At 56.9% G+C, this 27,290-nt stretch overlaps 1 protein-coding gene across 6 annotated transcripts in view; it reads left to right on the top strand.

Moving 5' to 3' along the window:
- Positions 1–1,207: 1,207 nt before the first annotated feature.
- The window catches only part of PCGF3 (polycomb group ring finger 3), a 61,413-nt gene continuing 35,330 nt past the window's right edge, over positions 1,208–27,290 (top strand). Inside the window, exons 1-6 of one of the 6 annotated variants that reach the window (XM_067734777.1) lie at positions 1,210–1,434; positions 16,649–16,798; positions 17,135–17,287; positions 20,342–20,459; positions 21,719–21,815; positions 22,609–22,664. In XM_067734777.1, the coding sequence (XP_067590878.1) occupies positions 20,351–20,459; positions 21,719–21,815; positions 22,609–22,664 (262 nt within the window). In that variant the 5' untranslated portion in view covers positions 1,210–1,434; positions 16,649–16,798; positions 17,135–17,287; positions 20,342–20,350. Of the gene's footprint in view, positions 1,435–16,648; positions 16,799–17,134; positions 17,288–20,341; positions 20,460–21,718; positions 21,816–22,608; positions 22,665–27,290 lie in introns of all 6 variants that reach the window. The other 5 variants (XM_067734775.1, XM_067734778.1, XM_067734781.1 and 2 more) reach the window with 5 other exon arrangements.

A 27,290-nucleotide genomic window follows, 5' to 3' on the forward strand; every position in this document is an offset into this window, starting at 1 on the left:
CTTGACCATCTCATCATCTCCAGACACTGCAAGCTCACACTGCACTCCTGCAGCCCCCAGCCTCACAGCAGTCCCAGTTGGGGGTCTAGCGACATCACCTCCCCAGGTGGTCAGCAGCTGCCCACCCCTGCCTCCTCTCAGCAGTCCCACCCTTCCCGCCCTCCAGGGCACCACCAGGTGTAGCGCCCTGGCACCCCTGCGCTGCCTCCTGCTCCAGCCTCGCCCCCGCAGACACAAGGCAGCGGGACGCCAGTCCCGTGCCCACAGTCCTCTGCTCAGACAGCCCAGGCACCTCGCATCTGACCTCATCTCCAGCCTCTCTGTGCCCTCTAGCTTTGGGGCTGGTCTCTGGAAAGCATCCTCCACAACCCCCTCCTACTTCGGGGCCTGAGGCTGGCTGGACTTACTGCCTGTGAACCGGCCCCATCCCCAGACACTTGCAGGGCTCGCTCCCTGCGTCCCTTCCGTGCCCATTCACTCTATGTAACCAACTCCGGACACCCACTGCCTCCCCCACCCGGCTTGTTTCCCACAGGACACCGCATTTACGTTCTCCTCTGTTATTCCCGCCCCCCCTCGCAGTGCGGACCCTACGAGGGCGTGGACGTCACGGTCACTGCTTACAGCTCCAGGGCGGGGCCTGCGGAAAGCCGGAAACAGGGACGAGTTGTGGGGTCAGCCTTGTTGTCTACTGTCCGGGAGCCCGGGAGGCAGGTTCCCTGTCTGAGGCGCCCCCGCTCTTGCCTGGTGCTAGCTCCCAGGAAGAACAGGAATGCAAGAGCAAGACCGCCTCCCTCGGAGGAAACCCCTGGTCCCGGAGCGCCAGCTGCCTGCAGGTTCCAGGGTTCCGCAAGCCGCTCCCCCTCCTGGCGCAGCGCCAGCCGACCACGCCCCGTCCCCGCCTCGGCCCCGCCCCCAGGCCAGGGATCGCCCTACACCTCCTCGAGGCCCCGCCCCACCTCTGGCCCCGCCTCCCCGACCCCTCACGGGCCTCCGCGCAGAGCCCGGCCCCGGGGCTCTCTAGGTCCCTCTCCCTCTGACCCCGCCCCTGTCCCCACCCACACCTTCTGACCACGCCCCCTCCTAGGTCCCGCCGCTGGCCCCCTCGCCTCTCCAGGTCCCAGGGCCCAGCCCAGCCCGGACGCGCCTGCGCCCTCTGACCACGCCCTGGCCCCCGCCCCGGGACCCACCGACTCCAGGCCCCGCCCCTGCCCCGGCTGCCGGGTGGGAGCCGGTCCGCGCAACGCGCATGCTCCAAGAGCGGCGCCCCCGACTCTGCGCTCGGCTCTGCTCGGGCATTTCCGCCTCTTTGTTTTAAACTCCGGACGGATTTTTTTCTCCTGCTCTTGGGGGGGACCCGGAGGGAGCGGCGCCCCCTCCCTCTCCCGGCGCGGCCCCCGCGTGCGCCCCGCTCGCCCGCAGCTGAGACGGCAGGTCAGTGAGTCCGCGCCCCGCCCGGCCTGGCCCGCGGCGCTCGCTACACAGGCCGCGGCCTCGGTCCGTGTCCGGGCCCGGAAGGCTCCGAACCCCGGCCCGCGCCCCTGCGCCCTCGTCGGCCCGGCCTGCGGATCCCCGACTCCGTTCGGCGGGGCCGGGACCCCGGGCAGGGCCCGACCTCGGGACCGGTCTTCGGGGAGGGACCAGGGAGGACTGGACCCCAGGACGGGTCACCGGGGAGGGACCAGAGAGGACCGGACCCCAGGACGGGGAGGGACCAGGGAGGACCGGACCTCAGGACGGGTCACCGCGGAGTGACCAGGGAGGACCGGACCCCAGGACGGGCCACCGCGGAGTGACCAGGGAGGACCGGACCCCAGGAATGGCCACCGCGGAGGGACCATGGAGGACCAGACCCCAGGACGGGTCACCGGGGAGGGCTGGACCCCGGGACCCAACAAGAAAAGGACTAGGAAGCACTCACTGTACCCTGAGACAGATCACCTAGGAGAGCCCAACCCTGATATGGGTCATGGAGGAGGGTCCAGCCTCACTATGGGTCACGGAGGAGGGCTGGAACCTTAAGACTAAGCAGGAATCAGAGAGAGCTGGACCCGAGACAGGTCACCGAGCAGGGCCAGGACCCAGGAACAGCTGGGACACTGGGACAAGTCACTGAGGAGGCCTGGACGTTAGGATGGGTCACCTGGGGAGGTCTGGACCCCTGGACTGGCCCCCAGTAGGACCAGAATTCTGGAAGCATCCTGTGAGCACCTCTGGGACCCTGGGACAGCCCCTCTTTCCCAGGAGGCCATGACCCTGGGACTGTGCCATGTGAAGGGCTCTTGCCTTGTGACAGGCTCCAGGGATGACCCAGGTAGGTCACGTAGGAGAGTCGGACGTTGGGGCAGCCGTGAAGAAGGCTGGCGCTCAGAGAGGGCCACAGCCGTGATAAGAGCTGGAACTTGGAGTCAGGTCCCCAGGGAGGCCAAGGCTCTTGAATGAGTCCCTGAGAAGCACTCAGACCCCAAGGGTGGTATGTAAGGGGCGCCGGGACCTCAGGCTGGACCCCCAGGGGATTGGGCCCTGGGGCAGGTTCCAGAGGTGCCCAGAATCTACCCAGCCCACTCAGCTGGACCTGGTTTCTATAAAGGCTCTGGAGCATCAGGGATCCTGATGAGCCCCACAGGTGCAAACCAGCCCTCTCCGTGAGGCCCCTGAGCACCCGGGCCTCACAAACCTTCTGACCTTCAGCAGATGCTGCCTGGGCTGGGCCCTGGGGGTAGGCAGGGTTGAGGCCCATCCTCCCAGCTCTGGGGACTCAAGTGGGGGTGGGGGTGGGGGCTCATAGTCCCCACTGGCTCCGTGCCTCAGGCCAGTGCTTTGCCCCTCCCCAGACCCAGAAAGCTGTCCCCTACCCTGTTCTCCCAGTCCCTGCTCCAGGGCTTCCATCCTTTCCTTACCTGGGCCCTGTGGTCAGTGTCAGGCACCTTCAACCACTCCTGTCCTCCCCTCCCTCCAGTGGTGTTACCAAAAGAGTCCCATTCTCAAGGTCTGGAGGTGTTTTCTGTGTCCAGGAATTTCCAGGAGGGGTGGGGTCCAAGCTGGGAGTGTGGGCTGCGGGAAGGGTTTGGAGCCAGACGGCCCAGTGCGTGTCAGGTGAGCCATCAGGCACCTCCTGCACTCCAGGAAAGGACCTTGGGATGGGAGCTTTGCTTCTCTGAAACCTTCGAAGCAGACTTCATTTAGATCTTGCCTGTGTTGTCCTTTAATTTGGAAGTGGGGATGGAGAAGTGCTGCCCTTTGGCTGGGGAAGGGCTCCAGAGTGTGTCCAGTAGGATAATGTTGGAGGAGTTTGAGAGGATGGAAAGCCCAGGCAGGCACTGGTTCCCTGGCATGGGGTGGGCGTGCAGCACATTCATTGCGTGGACGAAAGGCGGGAGTGCTTTCAGAAAGGTCGACCTGTGTTAGGGTGAGGCACGACTCTAAACTTCCCAAGGGAGATGCTTGAAGTGGTCAGTTCAGTATTTCATTTTGTGCCATAACTTCACTTGTTGATTACTTAGGAGAAACCCCTTTGCATTTTCAGTGTAACATTTCACTGTAACTAAGCTTAAGCGCATGGAGCCCCTGAATAGTCCAGCCTATTTTGATTTGTCAAATGTAACCACACTTGCGACCTTGTTACTCAGTGCTTGCTTTTTCTGTGTGTGTGTGTTTTTTTGTTTGTTTGTTTTTTTAATTTATTTGGCTGCCTCGGGTCTTAGTTGCGGCATGTCTTAGTCGCGGCATGTCTTAGTTGCGGCACGCGGGATCTTTCGTTGCGGTGCGCGGGCTTCTGCCTAGTTGTGGCCCGCGGGCTCTTGGGCTCGTGTGGGCTTAGTTGCCCCGCAGCATGTGGGATCTTAGTTCCCCAACAGGGATCGAACCAGCGTCGCCTGCATTGGAAGGCGGATTCTTAACTACTGGACCACCAGGGAAGTCCCTGTGGGTTTTTTTTTTTTTTTTTTAACATGTACTTTGCTTTTTAAAAAACTTAATTTGCTTTGTGAAGCTTTGGGAAAGACTTGTAAAACTGGGCATTCAGGTTTGGTTAGGCTCTTTATTTTCCCATTTTTGGATTTCTGAAGGTGTGATAGTGCTGGATGGTTGTATTATTTATATATTACTGTCCCGCAAATTACCCCAAAGTGTAGTGCCTTAAAACAGTACCAGTTATTATGTCACAGTGTCTGTGGGTCAGGAGTCCAGGCACAGCTTAGCTGGGCCCAGGGTCTCACAAGGCTGCCGTCAGGGTGCCCACCGGCGCTGTGGTCTTGTCTGGAGGTTCATCTGGGGAGGATTTGCTTCCAGGCTGCTGGCTGGAGACATCTGTGGGGCAGCTCAAGGGCCAGCGACAGGACAAGGGAGCAAGCAGGAGGCCACAGTCTTCATGACCTAATCTTGGCAGTGATATCCCATGCCTTTTGCCATATCCTTTGTTAGAACCTAGTCATCAGGCCCAGCCCACGCTTAAGGAGGAGGAACTCCACAAGGGTGTGCTTCCTGGGCGGGGTGGGTTTGGGCCATCCTAATGCCTGGCATTGATCAGGTGGTGTTAGCTCCTGAAGGGCCTGTGCCTGAGAAGTGCCCTGCAGGTGAATGAACAGAATTGTGTAGAGCTGTGTGCTCAGCCCAAGGTTGCAGCAGCTCAGCTGTCTCTTTAGTTACACAGGTTGCTCTGATGTCACCATTGTGATGATGGGATGACGCCGGAGCTTACGCATGACAGGAGAGAAATTACAAATAAGAAAGCTTTTTAGGAATTAACTTAGAACAGCTGTAGCAAGCCATAAGCTCCCCCGCTTCCCACATACAATTAAATTGTAGGTGTGTATGTGTCGGTGATATAGAGTTCTTGGAAGCTTCAAGTACAGCGATTTTAGTTGTTTCTAGAGCTTCATTTTATTCCTGCTAATTATTTTCCTCCAGAAATGATCAACTGACATTTGTAAGACGTTTTTAAGATGTGAGATCCCAAAATGTTTTTATTTGACCTTTGTAGGGAAGGATGCTCCAGGAACCTGTGTGCAAGGGCCTCTTGTGCTCAGCCCTGTGGCTTCTCCTCCCCGGTGCTTGGACTTTGTGGCGCTTGGGGTGGCGCTGCAGCACAGGGCTGTGAAGGGCACCCGTGCAGGGCCCGCATGGGAGGCTCCCTCGAGAACTTGTCACCACATGGAGGAAGCTGTCCCCCCCTGCCACCCTGCTCTGTGGACCTGCCAGGTTTCCACCCTGCTGGGGTGAGGCAGGGCCCTTTGCCAGTGATTGGAATTATTTATTTGGGTTGTTTGCTTTGGATTATAAAGCGAGGTTTGTTTTGGTCTGTACTGTTACTCTTTAATCTACTAAGTGGCAGGATTTGTTACTTCATTGGAGCTTTATTTGGTTAATGGTCAGAATCGAATTTGAAAATGTAATTTTCTTCTCTATTGAAATATGTTGAGGTTTGGGGACGGTTTCTTACTACCTTTCTGATATTTGCCATCACTATTGCAAAAATGCTGCACAATTCATTGTGTGTCAAAAAATGGAACTGTTCTTCAGCTCTACAAGTTGATAGTTTTTCATTGAATTTTAAAAAGTGACTTTTTAAAAATAACTAGAGGGACTTCCCTGGTGGCACAGTGGTTAAGAATCTGCCTGCCAATGCAGGGGATACGGGTTCGAGCCCTGGTCCGGAAAGATCCCACATGCTGTGGAGCAGCTAAGCCCGTGCGCCACAACTACTGAGGCTGTGCTCTAGAGCCCACGAGCCACAACTACGGAGCCCGCAGGCCACAACTACTGAAGCCTGCATGCCTAGAGCCCGTGCTCTGCAACAAGAGAAGCCACCGCAACGAGAAGCCCGCGCACATCAATGAAGAGTAACCCCTGCTCGCCGCAACTAGAGAAAGCCTGCGTGCAGCAACAGAAACCCAACACAGCCAAAAATAAATAAATAAATAAATTTATTTATTTATTTAAAAAATAAACATAGACTGTCTTTTCTAATCTGCATGTTTCTCCCTACAGCACTGAATTATATGAAGGCCCAGACGACAATAATGAAACACCTAACATGTGATGAGAGGGTTAAGGCGGGAGCATTGCTTCAGAATTGTCCATTAAATTAAGCAAAACCCTCCATTGAGAAGAACTAAAACTCACTCGAAAATATTGTCCTTAAAAACCAATTGTTAGGTTCACTGGGTTTTTTTTTGAAGAGAACTTATAATGCTTAGGTGAATTTAGAGAGTTGAGGTTAACTGGATTTTTTTGGGGGGGCAAATGCATCAATATTTGCTGGACTTTGCAACACTAACAGCAAATTCCAGTTGTTTAACACAAAATAAGCGAACAGTGGAAAGCTGTCCACAGACCTCTTGACCTGTGTGGGTCGTGTCAGCTGCTATATTTGCTGATTCTTAGCAGGGCCTGGCCTGTAATAGGTGCTCAATGAAGAATGACTAAAAGCTGACCTTGTTGTTCCCTTTTGTGGCCCTGTTCTGAAGGTGTTCTGTGTATTAACACCTTCAGTCTTTTTTTTTTTTTTAATATTTATTTGGCTGTGCCGAGTCTTAATTGCGGCATGTGGGATCTTCTAGTTGTGGGATCTAGTTTCCTGACCAGGGGTTGAACCTGGGACCTCTGCATTGGGAGCGCGGGGTCTTACCCACTGGGCCATCAGGGAAATCCCAACACCTTCGACCTTAAAGTCACCCCAGGCTGCTCTCTGCTCACCCGCACGTGCCTGGCGAGGACAGGCAGGCACAGGGCACGGTCACAGGTAGTGAGGAGCAGAGGAGGGTTAGCCTCTTTTCTTCTCAAGTAATTTCCTCTTTTTTACTGAAGTGTTTGAGAAAAAAAACACAGTGGAGAAAAACCAGAAGAATTAGCCAATGAGCACTCTTCTGCCTTCCCCTAGATCCAGCAGTTACTTATGTTTTGCTTATCTCTTTTTTTAAATACATATTTATCGTTGAATCATCTGAAAGGAGCTGCAAACCAGCTGCCATGTTCCGTAGGTAGTTCAGAGCGCGGAGGTCCTAGTAAGAGGATGGTCTGCGCACGGCTGTAATGTCACGGCCACACCTGAGAAGTAGACGCTTACCCACATACGGGCTAATTTCGGGTCTACTTTCAACCCTCCCCGGTGTCTCAACAGTGTCTCCCAGGGCGTTTTCCCTGAACCAGCCGCAGTTCCCCGTGGGGCACTGGGGGTCACGCCCCCTGTAGTGTCTTTCATTTCAGGCTCCCCACTTTCCCCATACAGCATCGACTTTCCCAGGCCATCTGTCACATCTGAGTTTTTCTGATTCTTCACTTACGGTGTCGTCCACCTTCGTCTGTTGTCCTGTTGACTCCGTGGACTACAGGGGGTGAGCCGGAGGCTGGGCCAGGCTCTGGGTTGAGCTGGCTTCTCAGGCACTGTTGTGCTTCGTGCCGTGCCGCCAGGTTGTGGCACCGCTCGGCCAGCGCTGCCTCGGTTCCCAGGGCCCTGTGGGCTGGGCTGAGTCCCCAGGGAGCAGAGACTGTTGGGGAGCCCAGGGGAGTCGTGCCTTCGTGCTGGAGAGCTGCCCTCGCTCTTGCAAGAGGGTGAATCCATCAGCCGCCTCCATGTGTGTCTGACGGGGAGGCGTCCTGGAGCCGCTGCATCACTTCTTGCGGGCACATGGTGGTGAGTCCCACTCCAGTCCGCTTTGTTGCTCTTAGCAGACTTTATAAAAGGTTTAGGGCTTCCCTGGTGGCTCAGTGGTTAAGAATCTGCCTGCCAATGCAGGGGACACGCGTTCGAGCCCTGGTTCGGGAAAGTCCCACATGCCACGGAGCAACTAAGCCCATGTGCCACAACTACAGAGCCTGCGCTCTAGAGCCCGCGTGCCACAACTACTGAGCCTGTGCACCACATCTTCTGTGACTGTGCACCACAACTACTGAGCCTGTGCTCAAGAGCCCGCGTGCCACAACTACTGAAGCCTGCGTGCCTAGAGCCCATGTTCCGCAACAAGAGAAGCCACTGCAATGAGAAGCCTGCGCACCACAACAAAGAGTAGCCCCCACTCACCACAACTAGAGAAAGCCCGCGCACAGCAATGAAGACCCAGCACAGCCAAACATAAATAAATAAATTTATTTAAAAAAAAATATATATATATGTAAAAGGTTTAGTGGGTAGAAATTTTTTGAACTTGTTACAGGAAATAGGGCTTCTGCTATCGCAGAGAAACTGCCTTCTGCACGCTGGAGCTGGGAGCTGCTGGAGGCAGACGGGTTTCCCTGGCGTTTCACTGAAGGGGCCCGGAGAGCGTGCCTCAGCGTGGCTGCGGGACAGAGCGTCGCGGGCTGGTTTCTGTTGTTTTAATTTATTTATTTATTTATTTTTGGCTGCATTGGCTCTTCGTTGCTATGCGCGGGCTTCAGTAGTTGTGGTGCATGGGCTCAGTAGTTGTGGCTCACGCGCTCTAGAGCGCAGGCTCAGTAGTTGTGGTGCACGGGCTCAGTAGTTGTGGCTCGTGGGCTCAGTAGTTGTGGCTCGCGGGCTCAGTAGTTGTGGCGCACGGGCTCAGTAGTTGCGGCACATGGGCTCAGTAGTTGTGGCACGTGGGCTCTAGAGTGCAGGCTCCGTAGTCATGGCTTGTGGGCTCTAGAGCGCAGGCTCAGTAGTTGGCGGCGCACAGGCTTAGTTGCTCCGCGGAATGTGGGATCTTCTCAGACCAGGGCTCAAACCCATGTCCCCTGCATTGGCAGACGGGTTCTTACCCACTGGGCCACCAGGGAAGTCCTTCACAGGGTGGTTTAAACAGCAGGCATTTATTTCTCACAGTCCTGGAGGCTGGGGTCCAAGCTCAGGGTACTACCAAGTGGGTTTGGTTCCTGGTGAGGACCCGCATCCTGGCCTGCAGACGCACCTTCTTGCTGTGTCCTCACAGGCACACAGGGAGCCTGCTGAGCCCTTCCTCTCAGGGCACCAATCCCATCCTGGCCCCACTGTCCTGAATCTCAACCTCCCAAAGGCCCCATGTTTGGAGATGGGGGTTAGGGCTTCAACACATGAATTTTGGGGGCACAATTCAGTCCATACCAGGGGACTCCCGCTGCTTCCATGTGTTTGTTAACCTGATTCTGGTCTCTAGAATTGGGAGAACACTTGCCTAGTGAGAATATTTCCAGAGTTGGTGGTGACTCTGTATTTTACATGCTTGGGACTTCTGCCAGCATCGTCCATTTCTCTAAACGCTATTGTCTTCGTTTTCTATTGCTGGAAAGCAAATTGCCACAAACTTAGTGGCTTAAGAGGACACCCAGTTATTAGTCACAGTTCCACGGTCAGGAGTGCAGCCGGGTGTGGCTGACTCTTCTGCTCAGGGCCTCAGAGGCTGAAGTCAGTGTGTGGGCCAAGCTGCAGCTCTTGTCTGGGACTCACCGCTGGGGACTGCCCTCAGCTCCTAGAGGCACCCCCGTTTTTTGCCCAGGGGGCCATGGGCAGTTGACAGACCATGTTGCTTTCTGCCAGGTCAGCAGGGCTCATCCCTCTGACCTTCTCTTCTGCCACCAGCTGGAGAAAACTCTGCTTTGAAAGACCATGCAATTTGGTCAGGCCACTGGATACCCGCCCTGTGTTAAGGTCAGCTGATTTGAGACCTCGATTACATCTTCAAAAACCCCTTTACAGCAGTATGTGGGATAGTAAGGCCAGAGGTGTGTGTACACTGGGGCCCAGAATCCTGGGGCCTCTCAGAATTCTGCCTACCATAGTCTCCCCTCTGGCCCCCCTAAATTTCATATCCCCCAAGCGCAAACCACACTTGCCCCTCCCTTCCAAGGTTCCACAGACTCTCATCCCCTGGACCACCTGTCTGGTGCAGCTGTGAACCAGCGAGGTGGGCGCTGTGCCCGCCCCGTAGCACCACAGGGCAGACATGCCAGCAGGTGCAACTGTCCTAGTTCAGACGCGGGAAGTGGGGGGGTGACAAGGAGTCGAGTTGCCGCGCAGTTCTGAGACCCTGTGGGGATCCCGGCCCAGGTCTGTGGTTCCAACCGTGGTTTTTTCATGAAGGGGCCCCGTGTCTGCTGTGGAGTAGCGTCTGCAGCCAGCTGCCTGCCAGTGGAAACTTGGGGTCCCCCAGTCCTTTCGTGGCATTTTTCGAGGTTCTCCAAAGCTTGGATCTGAGTGTGAAATCGATGTGATTATGCAAATACAGTCTGTTTCAGGCTACGTTCTAACTGCACCTTCCCTTTGGCCTCACTTTGTCTGACGTTACTGTCCTGGCCCAGGTTCTCGAGGGCTGGGCCTGATCCCCGCACCCTCCTTGGCCCCCCGTCTTCACCCCCGTCCTGTCTAGAGGGCTGGTGCTGGGCGTGCGGGGTCCCTCGCCCTGTCTGCACGGTGCCCTGCCCCCCGGGGTCAAAGTTGGGACGTCCGTCCACGTGGTTGCACTCGGTCCCAGTCAGAGCGGCCCAGCCTGCTCATCACTGCACCTGTGCTGACATGCGAGCGCCTGTTGGCACGTAACACGTGCTCAAGGGCGTGTTTTGAAGCAGTGTTCGAGCGCGTTTCCTGAGACCTCTGAAAGTTCGCACCTGGTCGGTAGTTCGGCTGGATGTAGACTCTACCTTAAAGTTGTCTGTCTTTGGACCTTGGAAAGAGTCACCGCTTTGCCCCGTAGAGTTCGGTGTTGCAGGTGAAGAGTCTGGTGCTGGCTGACTCCTGCCCTGCGTGGGGCACCTCCTTTCCCCGGAACCTTTAGGATCCTTCCTGGCGCCCTTGACGGCTTCAGACGCGGGGACCTGTTTGGATGTGGGTCGGCACTTGGTCCCTTGCCGTCTGATTCTTCCAGCTGGGGAAATACTCGAATCACTTTTTCCAAGTCATGAAATACTGCCTGTAAACGAGCATGGTGGATGACACAGGAATACACGGGTACTCATCACCCAGCCTGAGGAGTAAAGCGTGAGACTGGACGTCAAGGCCCTTCTGTTTTCTTTTTCTGAAACACCTGTTGGTTGGATGTTGCATCCCTTCTCTTTCCTGTCTTTTCTACCCTTTGGAAAGATTTTCTCAACTTAAAAAAATATATTTATTTATTTATTTGGCTGCGCCAGGTCTTTTTCGTTGCAGCACGCGAACTCGTAGTTGTGGCACGCGGGATCTAGTTCCCTGACCAGGAATCGAACCCGGGCCCCCTGCATTGGGGGTGCGGAGTCGTACCCGCTGGACCACCAGGGAGGTCCCAGGATTTTCTCAACGTTATCATACAGTCCTGTTGAATTTTCAGTGTTGCTGGTCACATGGCTGACTCTGTAGTCTAGGGAGGTGGGTGATACAGAATCAGTAAGTTACAGGTGTGGCGGGTGGTAGCTCAGAGTCCTGTGCCGGTGGGCATGGACCTTAAACAGGGTGGCCTCAGAAAGCTCGCTAGGGAGGTGGCACTGGAGCAGAGGCTTATTGGGGGTGACCGTCGGAGAGAGAACGTCCCAGCAGAGAGTACAGTAATGCGAGGACCCCGAGGAGGGACTGCACTTAGAATGTTCTAGACCCCCAAGGGGGTCCACCGTGGCCGTCGTGGAGGAAGGTGGCCTTGGGGCCTCGCGGGCCACCGGAGGCTGAAGCTTTCCCCGAGCCTTTGCAGGATTTCTCACTGGGGACCCCTCGAGCCGTGTTGGGGTCAGTGTGGCCCGGCATGGACGGCACGGGAGCGGGGCAGGTGTGAGCACAGAGCCCTGCGGGGCCGTCCACCTTTCAGGCCTTGCTCAGACCCAGCGCTGCTACCAGAGTGTGAGTCCCGCAACCCACTGTGTGCCAGGCACCGTCATGGGTGTGGGCTCGCCTGGTGAGCGAGGCCGCCGGGGCCGCAGGGAGCAGTGAGGCCGTGGGGCCGGGTCGGCCAGGCAAAGGGCCTCGGGGGGCCCGAGAGAGCGGGGCTCCTCTCGTGCACCCGCCCGGGGCACCGGGGTGGCCTGTCCAGCTCGCCTGGGTGCAGTCGGGGGCAGAGCTGAGCACAGTGTCCGCGCGGAGCGGCTGGTCTTGAGAAGAGGGTGTCGGCGGGGAGCAGAGGCCGGCAGTTTGGTGAAAGGAGGAGGAGAAGGTTTCCCAGAGTGCTTGGGTGCCGGCTGACTGGACAGGTCTTACTTCCTGGGCACCGGCTCTGGGGCGGGCGCCCTGCTGGACGTGGTGCCCCGTGCTGAGGACACGGCCTCGGCCCTGCCGGGGGCGCCGGCACAGACACCGAGGGTGGTGACAGCGTGGGGACAGGACAGCGAGCGGGTTAGGACTGGGGCTTGGGTGGCCTCTCCGGGAGTCTTGGGGTCTCTGGTGGCCGCCCTGAGGATGCAGTGTCAGGCTGCCAGGGAGCAGCACGTACACAGCTGAGGGGTGGGCAAGGCCAAGGGGAATGGAGCCGACTTGGACAGGCGCCGTCGCGGACACCGACCTGGTCAGGGCGGAACGTGGAGGGAGGGCACCCCTTGTCAGCAGTCGGGTTCCTTCGGTTGGTTTATTCAGGGGTGTGTGTCTGGTTTGTGTTTCTAAGGCTGCTCAGGCTTCTCTGTGGAGAAGGGATCGGCGGCGCCGTGGTTGAGGGGGCCGTCCGGCCAGGAGCCACGGCATCATCCAGGGCGGGGCCACGGGCGCAGAAGGCCGCGGAGGATGTGGTGTTGGGGCGAGGCGGGGAGAACGGCCCTCCGGGCACAGGTGGCCTCCACAGTGGGCGTGTCCCCGGAACGGCCGCCTGCACAGAGCCGCGGCCACAGCGCTCGCGGCAGCCTCGTCCCCACAGCCCCGAGGGATGCAGGCAGGTTGCCGCTGTGGGCGAGGGGCCGGGCGTCAGGGCAGGCGCCGCTCAGACAGAAGGAGTGAGCCACCGTCCATGCGCCGTCCATGCGGCCGCTCGGCGAGTCTCAGGACGGCGGCTTGCCCCGTTCACACAGCTTCCAGAGTCAGGGCCCAGGCGGTCCTTTAAAGTACGTGCTGTTGTTATTTGTCAGACGTTCCGCAGTGCAGCTGTTTAATGAGTTTACAGGCTGCTGTGAGCAATTCTTTGCCAATAAATTTGATGACCCGTTTCCTAGGAAAGTATAACTTAGCAACACTAACCCCCAAATAAATAGAAAATGTTAAGGTTCTCATAAGATATGTGAATGGCGGGAAGCATGACCGAGGTGGGCTTGTGTGGGGAGGCAGTTCTTTCTCCGGGGGTCCTGAGGGGAAGGGGATGGGACTGGCTGAGGCCAGCGCCTCTGGGAGGGGCCGAGGGGCCCCCCGGTCACATGTGGCATGGCCACAGTTGGAGACCCCGGACCGTGCCCCGTGCTGAGTGCCAGCGCGTGCTCGCATTTTATTCGTGCGTCACGAGGGTCTGAGGATGCATTTGAGTGAGAATGAGGGTGTGTGTGTGTTAAAAGTATTGGAGGGAAGTGCACTGTTACACTAGGAACAGCAGTAAATGTTGGGTGGTTAGGGTTGTAGGGCTTTCTCCTTAATTACATTCAGTAAAGAATTCCAGATTGTGATTAGTAAATGCATTTATGCTGCAAAACAAACTCAGTGCATTTCCCTAGAGGACGAAAGGGATAACGTAGGTGTAATACAAGGGCAGCGGTGCAGGGAAGACCCCTCAAACATGCTGTGGAGTCAGGGGCGGGGGCGGGAGCAGGGCCGATGGGGTGGGCAGTGATCCGAGGTGAGTGGACAGGAAGGCAGGGCCTCTTCTCGCAGGCGCAAATGCCCCCGGCACCCGGGGTGAGCCTGAGGGTGTGGGGAGCGCGGCCTGGCCCTTCTGCAGTGTCGGGCTGGGGTTGGTCTCCATGACCTGCTGCTTCCCCCGTGTCAGGGGCCACATGAGAGGGGTCAGCTGGGCTGCAGGGTGGGCAGTGGCCTTGGAGATTGGGGGCGTTGGCGCTGTCCTCGTCACCGGAAACTTGTCGAGAGCACATCTGTGGGGTAGGGGACGGAAGACGGGAGGGAGAGGTCTGAGCAGGTGGGTGGGTCCTGTCGAGGGGGTCCTGTCGGGAGGGAGGTATGGAAGTTTCTGGAATGAGAAGGGCTTGCTGGGACCGTCAGAGCCCTCGAGAAGCAGAGTGGGGACTGGATCAGCCTGGAGACCAGAGAACGGGGTGTGGAAGCTGATATTCTATCCCCAGGTAGGAGGGAGAAGGGTCCCCTTGGAAAGCGGGTGCTGCGGGGGTGCAGGGGGGGTGGGGAGGTGGGAAGAGGCCACCTGGCAGTGTTGGGGCCCCTCGGGGGAGGCCAGGCCTCCTGGAGCGTTGGTGTCCTGGAGCGCCTGGCCAGTCACGAGCCCCCAGGGGTGCTGACTTTCTGCCGTAGGCTGCGTCCAGAGGACTCGGGACGCTCAGCCGCGCTGCTCCCCACGGGCGGCTGCTGGGAAGAGCTGTGAACGTCAGGCACATCTAGTGGGTGTGTGTGTTAGTGGCTCTTAAATGGAGAGCTTTTACCTGGTGTGGACAGTTACCTCTATTCTTAGTTGCTGAGAGTTGTTTGAAAATCATGAATGGATAATGAGTTTCATCAAGTGATTTCTGTGCGTCTATGGGAGGATCTTATCGTTTCCCTCCTTTTAGCTTTTGTCATGAATTCCATCCGCTTCTTACACGAGTCCCTCGTATTCTGGGGTGGCCCTCCTGCACACCCCGGAGGACGTGTCACGATTGTCACTTGGTCTGTCCCCCGTTCCACTCCGGTGTGTGTTGTGTAGGCCTCACGCAAGAGTCGGGAATCTGTCTCAAGGATTCTCTGGGCGGGTCTGCGTGGGAGGGGGGCTCCCACAGGTTTGGTAAAACCGGCCTGGGCCAGCTTCCTTAGAACTAACTCTGCAGGTTCTGTTTCTGCTTGCCTCAATTCTGCTGAGTTATTTTTCTAGGAATTTATCCATTTCTTATGAACTTTCAACTCGATTGGCATGAAGTTGTTCATGATGTTATATTATTACTCAGATGTCACCTTCTCAGTGAAATATTCCCAGCCACCCTGTTCTCCCGACCCCCTTTCCCCGCTCTGGTTGGTCGTGTTTGTCACCTTTGACATCTAAATAATGGACCTGCTCGTGGCATTTATTATTTATTGTCTGTCTTCCTCCATGAGAATGTGGGCTCTAGGGATTTGTGTCTTTTTTGTTCGCTGCTGTCTAAGAACTCATGTCAAGCGTCTATAACTGTGTAGCTGGCCACACCGAGATTAAATCAAACTGAGTACACTGAGGTGCTGCGCTCACACTTGGCCAGAGTTCAAGGGCTCGGTGGCCGCCGTGTGGATGGCAGGTGGAGCAGTTTCCAGCCTCACGGGCTCTGCTCTGCACCCCACAGGGGCTCTGGTCTCACCCCACAGGGGCTCTGCTCTGCACCCCACAGGGGCTCTGGTCTCACCCCACAGGGGCTCTGCTCTGCACCCCACAGGGGCTCTGGTCTCACCCCACAGGGGCTCTGGTCTCACCCCACAGGGGTTCTGGTCTCACCCCACAGGGGCTCTGGTCTCACCCCACAGGGGTCCTGGTCTGCACCCCACAGGGGTCCTGGTCTCACCCCACAGGGGCTCTGGTCTCACCCCACAGGGGCTCTGCTCTGCACCCCACAGGGGCTCTGGTCTCACCCCACAGGGGCTCTGGTCTCACCCCACAGGGGTCCTGCTCTGCACCCCACAGGGGTCCTGGTCTGCACCCACGTTCGGGTCTCCTCTGTGTTCTCTTGTAAGTGCCTTTTAATCTCCCTGAGTAACTGACCCACTTCCTCCCTTTCTTCCTTTTTCTTGTAAAAGTTAATTGAGCTTTAAAGACTAGTTACTAAAGCATGCAGTTATGGGAAAACTTGGAGAGTAAAAGTGCTATAAGTTGGGTGTGATACGAATCACTTGAGTATCAGGCCTCTTGTCCCAGGTGTCTCTCGTGGTTTCGGGGCCCTGGTGCTTTCCACCCCTGCTTTTCAGAAGGGAGCAGCCCCCGGGCCCTGCCCCCTTCCCCCCGATGGGTGGGGAGACCTCGGGCTTCCATGAGGAGGGGGGGCATGGGCAGACGAGGGGGGGTCCACCGAGGTTCTGGACGCCCAGCCACCCCACCCCTCAGACCCCCGAGAGCAACTGGCGGCTCTCTGGTCCCGCAGCTCCCGTTGCCCCGAGTTGAGGCCAGGTCCTTCCAGGGGCCTTGTGCTACCGATTCAGTGCCGCCCTTCCGCTGCCCCTTGGTTGGCCTGCCACTCGTCCTAGCCCCTCACCTGTGCTTGCCTGTGCTCACCTGGCTGAGGCCCCAAGGCCCCACGCGAGCCTGCACGGGCCCGCTCCATCCCCACGCGCTGGTTTGTCTGTTGTCCGTGCTGGCCCAGAGCCCGGCTCGAGCCTGTGGGCGTCCTCGTTCCGGGTCACTGAGTGAGCGGCCCGGGGGACTCCTTCACAGGGCGTGAGATGCGAACAGCATCACAGAAATTAAATAACACGGTTCGCTCTCGCCGGCGTCCCTGAGGCCCAGCCTCCCACTAGGTCACCCTGAAGCCCACCGCCTCCCCAGGAGCTTTCCAGGGCCCTTGTCCTGCTGTCGTGGTCCCCAGAGCACGTGGTGCAGCCCCTGCATGCCCCCAGCTCCCAGCAGCCCTGGGCCTCGGTGCCACCAGGCTGCCACCCAGACCTGCCCCTGTCTCCGTGGCCCGTGCCTTTACTGTCAGCCAGGCTTGTTTTTCTTTTGGTTGTTTTAAGCAGGTAAAGGAAGAGACCTGTTTACCTGAGCCGCCGAAGCTGTGGGTCCGGGGAGCCAGGCTCTGTGTGGACGGCACGTGTGGGTGACGCCTCGTCCCGTGTGTCTCCACAGGCTTCAGAATGTAGCGGAGGATCCGGCTGTGTGTACAGGTAAATGCGGCGTAAACTTCGATCTTCCTCTCCTTTCAGTGCATGTGAATTGATTACATTTACCTTGAATTACACCTTACGAGTCTGTTGTAGCCACAGAAAAGGTCAGTGCCTTGTAACGCCTTTAAAATTTAACGTGGGGCAGCTCCAGAGCGGATCAGGGCACAGTTATTTACACATATTCAAGTTTCCTCTTGATTAACGTTTCTGATCGACTCTGTCCCACTGTTTGCTACGTGGGACTCATCTAAAACTTCTAGCAAGACTGTAATTACAGGGCTGTGTGCGTCACATAAATGACACGAAATTGAATAGCAGGTCCCGTTTCTGTGCTAGAAAATGGAAAGACAGCGAGAGACACAAGGCAGGCACAGACGTGACGAGCCAGAGCGCGGAGGGCACGGCGGACGAGGAGTGACCGCGTTGCACCCGTAGCCGGAAGCGTCCGATGCAGAGGCAGCAGGAGGGGACAGACGGCCTCGCAAGGAGGTGGGAGATGCGGCCTTCTCCGGGCGGGCCTGCTGTCCCAGGAAGTGTCCGAGCTACTGCCTGGGCCCCGCAGTTGGCAGGGGAGCACGGGACCCAGAGCCTCGAGCTGCCATCCTTCTCTGTCTGGATGGGCGCCCACCTGGTGTCTGGTGTTGGGTGTCGGATGCTGTGCAGGGAGGCCTGGGGACCGTACCGCGGCGGTGGTGACCGTGAGCGTTGGCCCCTCACGACGGCAGCTACTTGTGTGCCTGGGGCCGGCATGGAGGCCCCGTGTGGGCAGAGCTGGCTGCCCAGGCCCCTTGGCAGGCGCTGCGCCTGGACAGCCTGGCCCCCTGTCTGGCCTTAGCTTTTACGACCCTGATGGCATTGCAGAGTGACCTCTCCCCTGGGGACTCGGGGTGGGGGACCCTCTGGCAGGAGTCCTGCCAGGGGTGCTGTGTCCTTCTCCGTGTGATGGTTGGCCGGTCCTCACCTGGGTGTCACCTGGTCACCCAGTCGGGGACCTCTAGGGGTTTCTCCTCTGAGGGTCCCGCCCTCCCTTGGGGCTGATGAGTGTTTGGTGGGGAGACGCTTGGAGCCTTTAGGAACCTTCACTTCCTTGGCGAAGTCTCGCTGCTGCTGACCACCCCCTGAGGATTCCTAAGCGAGTGGTCACTGCAGTTGTCCTGGGGCGGTGACCTTGCAGCCCTCCTTCCACTTATCAGCTCCCATTCTGCGAGGAAGGGTGTCCCTTGTCTGTCTGTCTGTCTGTGTAGCCTCATGGGCCTCTGTGTTATCCTGCCGTGGTAAGCAGTGATAGTAGTTGTTCCCTATCTGAGCACAGTGGGGCCCCAGGTCCTGCTATGCTCCTTGCCCAGCCCGGAGTTGGTTGCGTATCCAGGCAGCGCTGGCCCCTTGCGGCAGACGTGGTGTGGACACGCCAGGTCCTAGGGCTGCCCAGGAGTGGTCACTCCCGGGCCCTCCCAGCAGACAGAGCTGGGAGTGAGTGGGTGAGTCCACACTCGTGTGCATACACATGTGTACCTGTCTGCCTGGTTGCCACTAAGCACGAGTTCGCACTGACCCCAACCCCCGTCTGTGTGACTTTGGAGCTGGTTTTGGTTGTGATCTGGCTGTGGGTTGGTGACGTGTGTGAACAGCGCCCAGCGAGCCGAGGGCACAGCGCCGGGCTCGGTCGTGCCGGTGGTGGACGGCGCACCCTGGGCCTCGGCGTCCAGCGGGGACGTTGCCCAGTCAGTGCTCTCCCGTCTCTGCTTTGCTTCCCTTGGGAGTGACTAGGGTTTCTCTCTTTTAGATTATTTCCCATTACTTCCTGCTCCACGAGGCGTGTGGGCCCTTCTCCACGGAGCCGGTCCTAGTGGGTGCGAGTGGTCAGGCCGGGCCTGGCACAGCACGTGGTGACCATGACACCAGAGCGAGTGGGCCTCGCAGACGTGGGCTCGTTTCCCGTGGGTCGGCCCGTGGGGCGCCTGTGAGAAGCACCCCTTTTAGTCTCTCCTGACAGCTCAGAGCCCACTGCAGGGGCCGAGGGAGAGGTGTCTCTAGCGGGGACACGCGTCGGCTCGCGCCTGTGATCGAGGGGAGAGGAGAGACTCGGGTGAGAACCGCGAGTGTTGCCGCACGTCTTACTCTCCGTGAATAAAGTCGTAGGGCGTTCTTGCTGGTTTACAGGCTCTCTCGCTTTATGGGTGAACTGAGCCTGGCAGCCTTGCTGGTTGCGTCAGTCTGCGCTGACAGGCTTTTCCGCTGGGTTTCAGTGCAGGTGACGATTTAGTCTCCAGGGGGCCCCGCCCGCCCAGCCGTTTCCTTCCCTCTGCCTTCGGGCAACAGCGTTGAGCCGCGGGAGCCCGTGCGCCATGTGCGCTGTGGCTGCTGGGCGAGGCGGCACTGTCCAGCCTGCCGCCCACGCGGATGCGGAGGCCCTCCGTCTCCTGGAGCGTGGTCCTGTCTCTCTCTGCGGAGTTCTCTTGGTGATGCTTGTCTTGAAAATTCCCTGCATCCTGCACGGCGTCAGCATCTGGCGAGTCTCCTACTTGTACTGCAGGGAACCCCCAGGAATCTAGTGGCTGCGGCCACATGGGTGTCTGACCTGCCAGCCATGCAGGCCAGAGTCCAGAACGGGTCTCACGGGGCTAAAATCCAGTTGTGGGCAGGGCTGCTCCTCCCAGAGAGGCTCCTTCCAGCTCCTAGAAGCCCCCTCCCTGTTCACAGCCCACAGGCAGCTTCTCCTGTCTCCTCCGAGCCTCGTGCCCTCGTACGGGCCCTGTGGTGACACGAGGTCCCGCTGGGGCTTCCAGGGCCGTCTCCCGCCTCAGGGGCCTTTTGCCATGTGAGGTGACACACAGGTTTGGGGTAGGATGTGGTGTCTTTGGGACTGTTTCCCCTGCTGCACAGCATTGTATTGGGTCAGATGACAAGACCCTGCCCTCGTGAGCCTGTGGTCTGGCAGGAGAGCCAGTCAGAGCCACCCCAGCTCTGGAGGGCACCCGCCCACCGGCGCAGAGACGACGCGTCCACACTTCAGTGCACAGACGTTTGGACTTTTACGATGCCGTGTTGTGGGCTGTGCTTCCCAGGGTGGGGGGGCCTTAGCTGCTCCCATGTGGTCGGCTTTACGGAGGAACCAGAGCTCCAGAGAGACCACGTTTCCTTCTGCCTAGACCCAGCCTCAGCTCGGCCCACCTGCTCCCTGGCCTCTCCGCCCACTGCTCCACAAACCTCCCCTGCTTCGCGTCATCTCACCAGCTGGCCTCCGGGGTTCTGAGCAGGAAGAGAGGGCCCGGGGGCCCGGAAGGGGGAGAAGTGAGAAGCGGCAGCGTGTCCGCGGCCCAGCGCTGCCCTGGGGCCAGGATGACCCAGTCCTCCAGGGGCGGCTGGGTGGTTGCCTGTCTCATGGTGGAAGCAGGGCCGCAGGGCGGGGACCTGGCCTCAGCCCTGCTCACTCTGAGCTCCTCCTGGACACACAGACTGTAGCTCGATTTCCGCTGAACCCAAACCTTTGATGAAACATCACACCGTTTCATGTATTAGTTAATACGTGTTTTTTTCTTGCAGAAGCCAAAGATGTTGACCAGAAAGATTAAACTCTGGGACATAAACGCCCACATCACCTGCCGCCTGTGCAGCGGGTATCTCATCGACGCGACCACGGTGACCGAGTGTCTGCACACGTGTATGTGCGGAAAATTCTAGAATGTGGCCTTAGCTGGGGGTGGGGGGGCACGGTGACTGCACACATGTATGTGCAGAATATTCTAGAACGTGGCCTTAGACAGCCGTGGGGGGGGGAGCAGTGACTGAGTGCACACATGTATGTGCGGAATGTTCTAGAACGTGGCCTTAGACAGCCATGGGGGGGAGCAGTGACTGAGTGCACACATGTATGTGCGGAATGTTCTGTGTGCTCTTGATACTTTGGCTTTTTTTACCAAAAGCTTTTAGCTCAAGTACACAGCAGGACACAGCAGCAGGAGTACAGGAGATCTTGAAGATAAATGAGAAAAATTGTCTGAAGTTAAAACACTGTGGGTAATTTCAGTAGACATGTCACTTAAGAAAGCTGAATAAAAAGGAAAAATTAGGTATTTCGATATAACAACTAAACCGTTACGTGTGGTACGACAGAATATTCGTTTCTAGTGGGCAGAAATGCTTATTTTTGCCGTTTGCAAATGACTTCCTTAAACTCCGTAGACAGAGGAGTCTGCTCGTCTGCCGCTCAGGCCAGTGGGTGTTTGGAGGTCTGGACTTCGAGCTGGCGCTGACCTTGGGCGCGCCTTCCTTTAAGCCCCGCCGCCCCTGCCCCTGCCGAGCAGGCTGCAGCCTTCACCTGGAGGCTGGGTCCTCTTGTGCGGCCGGCCCAGGAGGCCGAGGGGCAGGCACTTCCTAAAGGAAAACGAATCCTCTAACACTGATGAGTTTTGATCCTGTATTTTTCAGTTTAGAAAATAAAATATTTGCCAGTTTTGACAGAATTTTTATTTTAAAGTTAATTGTATTTTAAGATATTGGCTGGCAGTATTTTATGTTATATTCAGCAAATTTTATCTCATTTTGTCCTACAAAGAAATCCGGTGATCTTTCAGGCTAACTTCTAGAATGTAACTATTCGCCCCTGTGGCGGAGCCCCTGTGGCGGAGCCCCTGTGACAGGACGTGAAGGCGCATCTGCGGCCCCCTCAGCTGCTCCTCCAGTTTCCCCTCCTGTTTCTGGGCCTCAGCTCTGTCCAGGGGCAGCTGATGCTCCTCCGTGGTGGTGGACCCGGGCGGCGGGCCTGTCACCAGTGTCCCGTTGTGGCCTCGGGGAGCCCTGCCGGGAGGAGCGGAGACCCCGCCGACGCGCTCCCTGACGTGCGCGCTCCCGTTCCCTCTGATGCGCGCCCCGCCCCTCTGGCGTGCGCACGCATCGCCCTGACGTGCGCGCTCCCTGCAGTCTGCCGGAGCTGCCTGGTGAAGTACCTGGAGGAGAACAACACGTGCCCCACGTGCAGGATCGTCATCCACCAGAGCCACCCCCTGCAGTACATCGGGTAAGCGGCCCGGGCCTCACCCCGAGCCTCGCGCCGCCCTGCTCGGCCGGCCGCCCAGTCGGTGCAGTTTCCGCCGAGGCGCTGGCCTGAGGCCCGGGGCAGATGGGGGCCGCCCTGCCAGGAGGGGCGGGGCTGAAGGAGGGGGCCGGCTGCACTTTGACCCCCGAGTTGAGGTGTGTCGTGGGAGGGAGAGGCCGCTCCCAGGTCAAGACCTAGGAACCAGCCAGCCCGATGTCAAGCCGTGTGGCAGCGGTTCTGCCCAGCGTCCTGTTCTTGTGGGTCGGACGAGCTTTCTGAGAAGCTGGTGGCTTTAGTAGCAAATTCGGAGGGTGTCGTGTCTGCTGGAGGCCAGCTGTGTTTTATGCTTCTGTGTGTGCGCACGCGCCACGCGTTCAGGTACACGGGAGTGTGAAAGGTATTTCTTGGCGCGGACCCTGGTCAGGAAAGTGTGAGAAACTCCCTTTGGCTTGGCACAGCCCAGGCTGCCTGATACCTGTTAGGACTTGAGAAGCCCAGCGGGCAGAGGGAGCTGGTCACCGAAGGATCTTGCCTGTGTCCTCCTCCTCATTTGAAATGTTCACAAGCATATAGAGCCCAAATTGAACAACGGGTTCCTTCCGGCCATGTGTCGCTTCTGCTAGCACAGACTTGTTCTGAAGTGCAAACTGGAAGCAAAATTCAACCAAAACTCCAAATTTGTGATTGTGGAGTTTATTATTGTTAAATGGAAAACGTTCGAGAATTAGACAATTGACGCTTCTGGCTAACCCACCTGTTCTGTTCTTTTTGCCAGTCATGACAGAACCATGCAAGATATTGTTTACAAATTGGTCCCAGGCCTCCAAGAAGGTAAGTGTCAGAGCATCCACCTGGACTTCTGCGTCCGCAGCACGGCCTTTGAGGGGCTTTTCTCTCCGGGGTCCTGGCTTTGGACGTCTCGCTCAGCCGGCCGGCCAGTCGGTGCAGTTTCCGCCGAGCCGCTGGCCTGGGGCCCGGGGCAGATGGGGGCCATGTGCTGGCCGGTTTCACCCATCATCACTCACACCTCCCACTTCGCTCAGGAGGCGCAGGGTAGCCTCTCACTTGTGCCGCCTGGAGGTGAGGCCGGGAACCCTGTGTCAGTAAAGTTTAACTGGAGTTAAAGTCAAATCTGTGAGAGTTGAGAAGAAGTACTCTGTGGTACAAATATCCTGCAAGTGGAAGCGGCTGTTCTTTTTAAAACTTTTCTGCGGTTCTGAACACTGAGACTGTCCTGCCCTTGTTGAGGGGCAGTGACTGGGGGGGCGGGCGGGGACACAGGCCTCAGAAATCTGTTCAGTGTGAGCAGTGGCTGGTGAAGCACTGCCAGCTGATAAAAGCTAGGCACAACTTTCTTTCAAAGATAAGATACGTTAGCAATTCATTTGGGCAGTGTTTTCTCACTGCCGTGTTTCAGAAGAGGGTTATAATTTCAAGTACAGGCTTATTCAGTTAGGTCAGTGGATGTCACATCTGATCTTTAAGACACAACCTAGGGAGTGATATCGTTAAAGTCTTCTTTCATTGTTCGTAGAATTCATTCATAAAAGAAGAGTTTAAATTTCTTGAGTAAATGTAGATAAAAACAATCATATTCGGACATTTGAAGGGTTTCCTAGTACTGGGGGAAGGCAAAGACTGCAGGAAAAGAAAGTGCTGACACCGTTCAGAATCGTTGCAGGATATTTGCAGCGTGCAACAGGCAAGATCCCGTAAAGAACTCGATGTGTTTATGATCCAGGGTCAGGAGTTGTCAGCTTGTGGTGAAACCTGTTCACCTCCTTCCCCCGCCCTTCCTGTTGTTTCATCTGGAAACGTTGCCGTTCGTTCCCCAAAGAGAAGGATTTTTCTTCAAACTCGGAGCTACAGCACCTTTGTAAACCGAAATGACAGTACTGATTCCTTGTTGCATCAGGTCCTAGTGGGTGAGGCGTTCCCGTCTCTCGGGGTTTAGTTGGTCTCAGTCAAGGTCAACGCGGGTCCCCCCCTTGGCCCCTCCTGTCTCCACGTTCCTGTGTGTGTGTGGGATCAAGAGGCCCTGTTGGACTCCGGCGCCTTCCAGTGTCACTCCACCCAGACGGGGCCCTCGCAGATGTGGTCCTGGCAGCCAGGTCCCGCAGAGCCCGTGAGGCCTGGAGGCAGCCAGGCCGCGCCCCCTGTTCCGTCACCCGCCTCCACTGATGGCAGGGAGGCCTCCATAAAGACACGCTCCCCGGCTTGGTTTCCCAAGATCCATTCTGTACAGAACAGCAGAACAAATGTGTGAAGTTTTCCTTTATTTGTTTACAGAAAATGAGCTGGTTTCCCAGCCGCTCCAGCCCCGATCAGATGGCTTTGAGCATTTACTGTTCTCAGGTTATTGCAGTTACTGTCCTTTTTGAAGTTCAAAGCCTCCTCGATCTGTGGCTGGCGGGCTCTGCCTGCTTGGCTCCCTGGAGCCGGTCTGCAGGGTCTGGGCTCACCCCTGCGGGCGGTGGTGTCTCAGGCCAGCAGTCGGCGCGTGGGGAGCACAGTGACGCGTTCTCAGTGGAGCTTTGGCTTGTGAGGGAAGAGGGCGGGTGTAAGACTCTGCCGACTTCTGCCGAGCCTGTCCTGTGCACGCGTCCCCTCGTCCTCTCCACAGGCAGCCTGTAGCCGTGATCGCCACCCTGACGTGGAAGAACCGGAGGGATTCCAGAATTCCCCAAGTTCACACTAATGCCCAAGGCAGCCTGAGCTCTGCCCCCAGTCCAGGGTGCTTTCTGGGTAGGCAAATAATCCATTCCTCTGTTTTCTCAAACTTTCGGTCCTTTGTCGCTCTTTAAAAGATCGCTGTAGTGTCCAGGTCCGTAGCAGCGGGCTGTTTTCTGAACGTGGGCTGTCTGCAGTTTCTCTGGTTGGGGCCAGCTTGCAAAGCTGGTTTCTGAGCTGGGCCCTCTCCCGGGTCCTCCAGAGAGTCCGGAGCACATTTCACCCGAGACCGAGCAGTGACCCTGGGGGCCCGGGGTGTCTGGAGGGTGCCCTCCTGCTCTGCAGCCCCTTCGAGCTGCCCACCCCGCGGCAGGGGCTTCACTTCCCGCATGCGTCCTCTCGCGAATTTTGGGAAGTAAAAAGTGGCTTGGCTTTCTGGATCCAGCCTGTGGCCGGTAGACTGTTCTTCTGTTCCCTTGTAGATGAAGCCTTTTAGGTGGAAGATGAGTTTTTTGTTGTCTCTTGTTTCTTTTTGTTTTTATAATTTAGAAAAGCCTGTTTTCCCCGAGGCAGCATCTGTACCTGTACACTTTATCGTGACCTGTTTTGTGTGACATGCCCTCGCGCAGCTGCAGCTGCTCCTCTCCGGGGTCTGCTGGGGCCCCTCCCGTTCATCCAGGCTCCTCTCCTGACCGACACTTCACGTGTGTCGTCTTCTGCTTTCACCTGGGGGAGGGGCGCGGTGAATGTTCTGTTACGAACTTTGTGGACGTGGGTGAGTGCGTCTGTGGGCTTTATTCTGGAGCAGGGCTGCTCTGCATCTGCATCTCTTTCTCTTGCCTCTTCGCGCTGGCTGAGGCAGGAGCCGGCAAACCCCTTGCCGACCAGACCCGGCCCTGCCTGTTGCGTGCAGCCCCTGAGCCAAGGGTGTGTTTCACTTTTTTCTTTTTTTTTCACTGCGCTGGGTCCTCGCTGTGTTTGGCCGTGCACGGGCTCTTAGTTTCCCTGCGGCACGTGGGAGCTTAGTTCCTGGATCAGGGATCGAACCCGTGTCCCCTGCATTGGAAGGTGGATTCTTAACTACCGGACCACCAGGGAAGTCCCCACGTTTTTAAATAGTTGGAAAAAATCAAAAGAAAGAGAATATTTTGTGACATGAGAGTTTTGCGTTGAGATGTCTCCGTCCACGGATGGTTTGCTGGAACACAGCCCCGCTCATTCAGGGACGCACGTTTGTCTCACACTCGACGGCGGCTGGAGCATCTGCAGCAGGTGGACCAGCCCCGTCGGCACAAACGCTGTGGAGGCTGTATTACCAGCACCCACCGCATCGAGACAAGGGGAGAAGCGTCCAGCGTTTCAGCCATGGTGACGGGTGGGTGGATTTGTCCTTGGATTGTCATTGTCAGCCGGGGAAGCGTCCTGTTTATCTTGCGGTGACACTACATCTGTGTTAAAATAGAAAGTTATAAGATGTGTTGGCATCAGACTAAACACTCAGAGGAAAGCAACTTTTAGAAAGAATTGAAAATTTACAATGGAATGTCTCATCACAGCAGGATTTCTTCACAAAAATAAGAATAACCTATAAGGCTGCAATTAGAGTAGGTTTCTGGTTGGCTCATTTGTTGGTCACGGAAGGAAAATCACTTACTAGTGATAAGTTGGTTAAATGTTGTTTGATTGCAGCGGCTGAGGAAGTCTGTCCAGAGAAAGTGAGCCTGTTTGAGAACAGGAGCCGTGGCGGGAACCATCGCTCAGGGAGCTGACAGTTAGGGGCAACGCCAGCCCTCGGAAGCGAGGCGGGCAGTTTGAGTGGTTTTCCTCGGCTCCGGAGTCTCCGATCTGCGCAGTGTTTATTGGGTGCGTTTGACGTGACGGGCGAATGAGCCTCTGCGCAGAGTCCACGGGGCACAGCCGCAGGAGAGAGGGTTTTCCGGGAAGTTGAGAAGATGCTAATTCACTACAACCTGAAGTGGGCTCTGTTGAGACGTGTCACAGCCGTGTTGGTGAACGTGTGTGGGGTCAGGGAAATACTTGGTTGAACAAATTAACTAAACTGTGAAAACGTTAGGTTTTCAGTGAAAGCTCATCACGATACTCATCAACCAGCAGGTACTTCGCAGAAGATACTTGGATCTTTCGTATGTCCTGAACCAGTGGTGTCCACGGTGGAATCCATTCACGCTTTGGGACGTAATCATTTGTGTGAATTTTTGTCAGAGTTAAAAGCTGAGTACCCCGACTTCCCTTATCACAGCCGCACAATATTTTGATGCCTTGGCGGTGGTAAGTTTTTTGTTGCGTGTGTTTTTTTTTTGTTTTTTGAGGTTTTTTGAGCTAAGGGCAGATTGAAGTTTTTCTGAATGAAAAGAAACACCTTTAACAACGTCACACCGAATGGCTTTGGAAATTTGCTTTTGTTAAAGACCTGATAATGTTCCTTGATGAATCCAGCCTAATGTCATAAGGAGAGCAATACTGAAATGCAAAACGTGCAATGTGGGAAGTTTTCAACAACTAACGTCTCTTGAATCGCAAGCCCCATCCAGCTGCCGTGCAGACGCCCCGGGCTGTCGGCAGCTCAAGGGGAGCGGAGGCCACCCCCTAGACTCACAGCAGACCTGTTTGCAGAGCCCCAGCAAACAGCTCTGGTGGAGTCCGGGGCCTGGTGCAGGTGAAGCAGCTTCCGTGTTTCAGAATCCATATAGCTGTGCAGTCGAGGGGCATCCGCCTGACCTCCACTGGGAAGTGATCAGTCTGTGGAACAAAGGCAAATCCCAAGAG

This window comes from Pseudorca crassidens, chromosome 4 (assembly GCF_039906515.1).
Source record: "Pseudorca crassidens isolate mPseCra1 chromosome 4, mPseCra1.hap1, whole genome shotgun sequence".
NCBI classification, from domain to species: Eukaryota; Metazoa; Chordata; class Mammalia; order Artiodactyla; family Delphinidae; genus Pseudorca; species Pseudorca crassidens.